At 52.2% G+C, this 7500-nt stretch overlaps 1 protein-coding gene across 8 annotated transcripts in view; it reads right to left on the bottom strand.

Annotated features, from left to right (window-relative positions):
• Positions 1-1590, bottom strand: part of SCUBE3 (signal peptide, CUB domain and EGF like domain containing 3) — a 38004-nt gene extending 36414 nt beyond the window's left edge. For 3 of the 8 annotated variants that reach the window (XM_040473266.1, XM_040473268.1, XM_040473270.1), the window contains exon 1: positions 1442-1581. In XM_040473266.1, the coding sequence (XP_040329200.1) occupies positions 1442-1526 (85 nt within the window). In that variant the 5' untranslated portion in view covers positions 1527-1581. Of the gene's footprint in view, positions 1-1441 lie in introns of all 8 variants that reach the window. The other 5 variants (XM_040473273.1, XM_040473274.1, XM_040473269.1 and 2 more) reach the window with 5 other exon arrangements.
• Positions 1591-7500: the final 5910 nt, after the last annotated feature.

Below are 7500 nucleotides of genomic sequence, written 5' to 3'. Positions count from 1 at the left end.
AAGCAAATCCACAGTGGGAGAAGGGCTGCTCCCAGGCTGGGGGTGGCAGTGGTCGTGGGCTGTCTGGAAGCAGGATGGGAGAAGAGGCAGTTTGGGGTGGGAAGGGGTGGGGGTGGGGTCTGGTCTGTGACAGCTGAGAATCTCTAGTACTCGGGTTCTGTTAAAGGACAGGTTGGAGGAGGAAGGGGGTGGTTGAAGAGGCAGTGTTTGGGAGAAGAGGATGGCATTGATATGGCACCTTCCTTTTAATGAAGTGGGAGCCTATCCAGTACACAGAGCAGCTTAAGGGCCAGGTGCTCAGTCCCCGGGGACACAGCGACCCGACTGTCAGAGACTCAGGCTTCCCCAACTCCCAAGTTCAACTTTCCCTTCTGGCTCAGCCACTTCCACACCCCAGCTTGGCTTCAGGAGCCCCTGGGACAATAGGCAGAATCATATCCTCCTCAGCAAAGCGTTGCCAGGAGGAATTTTCTTTTTGTCCATATAAATCTCTTCCTGGGTGAGGACATGATGGGGGAAGGGTGCAGCAAGAGGTCAAGGGGGAGGGGAGGCTGTCCCCAAGAGATCTGTAGCCCACCAGCCTGGTTTCTGCCAGCAAAGCCTTGGGACTGGCCAGGCAATGAGCCTGGGGTCAGGGATGGGGGCCGGAGGGCCTCCCTGTCTCTCTCTCTCTGTAATTCCTAGAGGGATCTGTCAGAGCTCCCCGGCCTGGAATTTTACTTTGTTATTTTAATGCAATTCTGACCTGGATTTAAATGGAATTGGAAACCCGAGGCCTTAATAAATAAATATTATGATAAGAAATGAAAGCCATGCAAGACGAAAGAGATTTCCCCCCAAAGAGGCAGAAAGCGACATTCTTGCTGGGAGCCAGTCAGAAATTTTCTTCTCTTCTTCAGCCCCTTACCATCCAGTGAGAGACGAGCTGGTTTTTCCAGAAAAGATCCTATTTTTCTTTAACATTTTTCTACTGATAAGACAACTTGGAAATTTTGTCTGACTTTGCATGAGGGCTGGGGGTGAGGGGAAGAAATACATGGCATGGCTGAAAAGTTTCATTCTCTCAGTCTCTCCAGGCCACAGCTTAAGTTTCTGGCAATGTCTGAGAAGAGAAGATTCTCTCTCAAACTTTTGGAGGACAGGAAGTCTTTCGAAGATGCTGGGGTGGCAATGAAGTCGGGAAGAATTCTGAGGTGCGTGGCGACTTCTGCCCAGGGTCCCCCAAACTTCTCACTGCTCCGTGTCGCTCCTGGCTCCTCCAGCCTTTCGCCCGGGACGCAGCGCCCAGAGGTTAGGTCCCCAGCCGGAGTGCGGGTGCACAGTGCTAGGCTCTGACAGCGGCACGCTCCCCAGCACCTGCCCTGCCCCTCGGAAATCGCACCCCCGCCCTCGGGCCCCGCAGCCCCCCCAGCCCCGCCGCCGCGCGCCCCTCCTTCCTTACCTTGCGCGGCTTTGCTGTGCTGGGCGGCGCGGGCGTGGACCAGCAGGACGAGCAGGCAGAGCCCGGGCACGCGCCCCGAGCCCATGGCTGGAGCTCCCGGGGGCCGGGCGGCCGGGGCCGGTCTCGCAGCCCCCGGAGGGCGGAAGCCGGCCGGGCCCCCGCGCGGCGGAGGGGGGAGGGGAGGGGGCGTCCCGCCGGGGCCGGACCGGGGGCTGCGGGAGCGGGGTGCGGACCGCGGTGCCCTCGGCGGGAGGCTCCCGATGCTGCCGGCTTCTCCCGGCCCGACGTCGGGGAGAGCGAGGCGGAGAGAGGCTGGGGGCGCCCGGCGCCGATGACGGAGGGGAACCCCCGCCCTCTCCAAGCCGGGCTCGGCTAGCGGCGGCGGCGGGGCTGCTGCGTGTAATCCCACCCAATTCCCAGCTTCGCCCGGAGAGAGCTGCAGCCGGAGAGCGCGCAGAGCCCGAGCGAGGGACCTGAGAAAGGGGAGGGGAAACGCAGCGCCAGAAACACGCCCTTTCTGCCTCTCTTTCTTCCTCTCTCGCTCCTTCTCCGTCTCTCAGGCTCCGTCTCTTTTTCTTCGCCTTTCTCCTCCTCCTCCTCTTTCTCCTCCTCTCCTCGCTCCTTTTCGTTTTCTTCCTCCTCCCCCTCCTCCTCCACCACCTCCTTTTTCGTGCCCTTTTTTCTTTCAAATGGGGCCTCGGCGCGGCGGCCGCTCCCCCTGCGCTCCCGGGCGCAGCGGCCCCCTCCCCAGGCTGCCGGGCCGCTGCCTGCAGGAATTTACAATCCGGCGCTGGGGGAGCGGGCCCGGTCTCCATGGAGACGGCTTCCCCGGGAGCAGGGAGGTCAGGCGCAGACCGCGCACAATCAATGGATCAATGCAAGCCCCGCTCGGCTCCAGACCAAACAGCACCCGGCTCCGGCTCGTCCTTTCTCCCGGCGGAAAGAGTGGGGGAGCTAGGGTGCGCCCCCCACTCTCGCACGAGATGAGGGCCGTGCGACGCAGGTTTGCACGCACACCTCCACGAGGAGACAAAGAGAGCTCGGGGTGTCGGGGAGGCTGGGGCAGACAGGACCGCACTGGCGCCCAGGCACGTCCGCCGACAAAGCCCGACACGCGAGATACAGCCACATAGGACCTCGAAAAACTGAGAGTGACACCGATTTCGGGCCGAGTGATGCCCTTCCAACTCTTACCTCCACCACATCCCCCCACCCTCGGGTCTCAGTACCCACTTCTAGTGCTGAGTGCACTTTGAGGACCAAGAAGAAAGTAGACTTGCCCCCCAGCTAAACCTGCCAGCGCCAGGGCAGACTCCCTGGCCGTTAAGGCCTTGGAGGTAGACCACTGAGTCACCCTACCCATATAGAAGTGGGCTCACATGTAGAACACTGTCATGCACTCAGCACAGGGGCAAAAGCTAACCCCCAGGAATATGCGTATGTGTGTAAATACAGACACAAAGATCTGCACAACATACTTCTCCAAGCTTGCCCTCGCAGCTTCAAGATGTGGTCCTAACTAGCCCATTCTTTTTTTTTTTTTTTTTTAATGTTTATTTATTTTTGAGAGAGAGAGAGAGACAGAGTGCGAGCAGGGGAGGGGCACAGAGAAAGAGGGAGACACAGAATCCAAAGCAGACTCCAGGCTCTGAGCTGTCAGCACAGAGCCCATCCCCGGGGCTTGAACTCACCAACTGTGAGATGGTATCATGACCTGAGCTTAACAGACTGAGCCACCCAAGAGGCCAATAACTGGTCCATTCTTAACCCTTTGTGTCTCCAACTGCGGGGTAACAGGGGAAAAATAAATGATATTTTTAAAAATAAAGGCAAAGGGCATAAAAGCAGTGTCTCCAAACCATGGACACTGTCCATGGATTTATAGACATTTTCTTTTATCTTAGAGGAAAGACCCCTTGAAAGGTGGTGAAGGCTTTCTTAGAGTATGGAGCTTCAGTCAACCTGAGACCATGCCAGGATCCAGGCAGTTACTTATGCTTCAGAGCCACTTTTTTTTTTTTTTTTTTTTTAAAGAGAGAGGGAGAGCATGCAAGCAGGGGAGAGGGGCAGAAGGAGAGAGAGAGAATCTTAAGCAGACTCTACGCTCAGCATGGAGCTCAACGTGGGGCCCCATCCCACGATCCTGGGGTCATGACCTATGCTGAAATCAAGAGTCAGACCCTCAACTGACTAAGGCACCCTAAGAGCAAATTTTTTGCAGGGAGGAGGACCCTGAGACTCAGACTAACCTCACAGAGCCCTTAGGGTACCCAGGAGGAAGGGACAATGACCAGAATCATCCTGAAAATAACTCAGTTCTTAGACCCTTGACACTGGCAGCCCACATCAGCTAGGTGACAGGTGTGATATGTCAGAGATCTCCTGAGCCCCCAGGGAGAAGAACTGAGCCCTTCCTTCCCTAGGGATTGAGTAGAAAAGTAGGAGGATGGAAACAGACTTAAGCATTTGAGTTTTTTTTTGTCCTGTCTGTATCCTGGGATGAAGATTGCCTTTGGGCAAGTCACATCTCAATGGGCCTCAGTGTATTCTAGAAAACGAGAGGGTGGATTAGCTCCTTGGTGGAAAGGAGACAGTTGCCCTTAGGAAGCCTGGAGGAGGAGGTCTTGAGTATGCCTGCTTGGCATGAGAGATGATGGGATGGAAGCACACAGATGATGGAAATGGTGTGGAGGCCACAAAAGTTTGGGTCAAATGATCTCCCAGGTCCCTGCCAGCTCTGTCACCCTAGGACTCCCTCCCTCTTTCATTCCATTGGCAAACCCCTCCCCTTGAAGCTGCTTTACGTGCTGCCACCAATTACGTATAGGGCTGGGGGACAAGTGCAAACTTGCCATCCTCTCTGCCCCAAACAAGAGTGGTTAAAAAAGAAAAAAAAGAATTGGAGGTTGCCAGGTGGTGCCTGATCTACATGGGGGGACAGGGAGAGAGCTGAGGAGCCCCCCAAGGCAGGGAAGGGAGATTACACCATGCCTTGCTTTGTCTCTCTGCCTTGCTGTGCACACTCGTGTGAGCTTCTCTGCGTCCCTAGGGAGGAGGGCTCCAGCTCACCCCCCTCTAAACCACAGGTGAGGTGGGCATGAAGAATTCTATAGGGGCAGATTAGTAGGTTATCTCGGACCTTCTCTCTAATTCAGTATGATTTCTTGGTGCCTTGAGTGTGGACGTTGCCCTACCTTAGCTGCTAAGTCTCTGGGAGTTTCAGTGTCTTTATTTTTTTTTTATTTTATTTTTTTAATTTTTTTTTCAACGTTTATTTATTTTTGGGACAGAGAGAGAAAGAGCATGAACGGGGGAGGGGCAGAGAGAGAGGGAGACACAGAATCGGAAACAGGCTCCAGGCTCTGAGCCATCAGCCCAGAGCCCGACGCGGGGCTCGAACTCATGGACCGCGAGATCGTGACCTGGCTGAAGTCGGACGCTTAACCGACTGCGCCACCCAGGCGCCCCTTAGTGTCTTTAACTGTAGCTTCCTTTTTTTTTTTTTTTTTTTTTCTCATTTTGCCAGCTTGTCCTCTGCTCCTCTAGGACTGGATGAACTTCCTCCACATCTGGGCAGAAGGGGCAGTTCCCTGCTCTGCTCCCCACCATCCAGTCTGGTTGCAGTCCATCCCCAGCCCTTCAGAGGATTCTGTAGGAGCAGAAGCAAGGCTTATATCACTGGGTACTGTGACCTGGGGGGCCAGTTCCATTGCCCTCTGCCCTGTCCACTTCTGCAGGGACTCACAACTGGGTAGTGATGCAGGAAGATGACAAGAAAGGAATAATGAGATGGCTCTTGCAAGTGGTATTACAAAAGCAATAGCATATGTCGTACCCTCACTGGCAGGAGTGAAATGTCCCTGGGTTCTCTGGGCCTCCAATATTCTCTCAGGCCACAATTTGCTTTCAGGCTGCACTTTCCTTCAGGATTGCTTCTGACATTCCATTTCTGTCAATTTTCCCCTGCAAATGTCTGGGGAGAGGACTGGGCTGGGGAACCCATAGCATATATACCTCGGTTCTGATCCTGCTTAGGGATACCTGTCCTGGGGCTCTGTCACACTCAGGGACTTCCCCTCCCCCGCCAAGTCTCCTTCCATGAGCCTTTGCTTTTTCTCTTGTCTCCTCAGCTTCCTCATCTATAAAATGGGTCCACTGACCCTCCTTGACAGGCAGTATAGTCTAATGGAGAACACATACAGGTCAGAATTAGCCCACGAACAAATGTCGGACCCTACCATTTTCCAGCCATCTATCTATTTTTGTTGAGTTATTTCACTTCTCTGAGCTTCCCCATCTACAAAACAGGTAGGATCACACACGACCTCAAATGTGGGCATGCATCAGTGTCTAACTACATTGGGCTCAAGAGTAAAAGAAATTCTGTGGTTCAAATCTCAGCTCTGTTAACTTTCTAGCTATGTGACTTCAGATAAGTTATTCATTGTCAGCTTCAGTTTTCTCTTCTGACAAAGGAAATAAAACCTCAAAATGTTATGGTGTTAATTCAATAAAATAACGAATGGACTCCCCTGCCGCCCACCTGGCACATAGTAGGCATTCAGTAGGCAATGACTATTGGTTTTTTTTTTTACTACTTCTCAGAAGGAAAAAAATCCACAATGTTTGATAGTAAAGGTACAGTAGTGCCTGGGAAGAAGTAGTTCTGTCCCAGACCCGACTTTGATGCTGCTGGTTGTGAGTACAGCCAATGGGGCTCAATTCTCACCACCCCCAGTAGGTTCTGTCACATGTTGTTACTGAGAAGTTTCCAGAAATGCCATGCATTACAACACACTGCGCTTGTCAACAGCACTTTCAAGTTGGAGAATAGAAGGAAATTCCCCTGCCAGGTAGGGTAGTTCCAGAATCCTTCTTTCCCTACCACCATGCACTTCCTACCCTGCGTTAAGAAGGCCCAGGCACTCAAACGAATTAGAGCTCATAGCTACCATTTACTGAGTGCTTTCTATGTGTGCCAGGCACTATAACAGGCACTCCACCACATGTCTATCAGGTAAGAATTGTTATCCCCTTTGTTGATGGGGAAACTGAAGCTCAAGAAGATCAGCCCACCCTGATGACTAAGAAGGGCAAAGCCAAGACTTGGGCCCAGGCTAGACTCTGAAGCTTGTGTACCTCCTCCTTCCTATGTGCTGCCTCCTCTGAATCCACAGAGACCTAACACATTCTGGCCACTGTTAATCATTTGGAGCAGGATGAGGGTCACAGACTAGCCCCTTCATACACAAGGGGTAATAGGGCAGTACCCTTGCTCAGAAGGATCATGTAGGAGTACAAAAGACTTTAGCCATCACATTTGTCTGATGATGAGATGTCACATGACTTGCCCAAGGTTAAAAAACATATTTAAGAGGCAAAGCTAGAAGCAGAATCCATGTCTTAACAGACTTTTGACTCTTGGATCACTGCTCCTTGGCCTGTACCCTCAGACCTACCAGTCCTACCGCTTCCAGTTCTAGCCCTTCCTCTTCCTCATGATTTGATCATCATGAATCCTTCCATCAATTGGCATATGGTACTTATCTCATCTCCTCCCCCAGTACACCCTGTCTGAGGCCCTCTAGGGTGTGCAAAAGAAATAGAAAATGTGGGGGCGTCTGGGTGGCTCAGTCAGTTAAGTGCCTGACTCTTGATTTTGACTCAGGTCATGATCTCATGGTTTGTGAGATCAAGACCCCGCATTGGACTCTGTGTTGACAGCTTGGAGCCTGCTTGGGATTCTCTCCCTCTCTCTTCCCCTCCCCCACTCTCTCCCTTTCTCTCTCTTCCACTTCCACTTCCCTGCTCATGCTCTCTCTAATATAAATAAACATTAAAAAAAAAAAAAAAGAAAGTCAGGAAACAGAAGTTGATCATCCAAGAAGACTTCATGGATGAGGAGGGATTTGAGGTGAATCTTGATGATACTTAGAAATCAATGGATAAGATAGAAATATACACAAAAATCAGTGAGTGACAGAGAAAAAAGAGAATACTCAGAACAACTACAAGAAAGAAAGAAAGAAAGAAAGAAAGAAAGAAAGAAAGAAAGAAAG

Source organism: Herpailurus yagouaroundi, unplaced genomic scaffold (assembly GCF_014898765.1).
Source record: "Herpailurus yagouaroundi ecotype Mexico unplaced genomic scaffold, PumYag 139, whole genome shotgun sequence".
In the NCBI taxonomy this organism is placed as follows: Eukaryota; Metazoa; Chordata; class Mammalia; order Carnivora; family Felidae; genus Herpailurus; species Herpailurus yagouaroundi.
The sequence above is the reverse complement of the archived record's forward strand: the minus strand, read 5'-3'. Positions and strand labels throughout refer to the sequence as shown.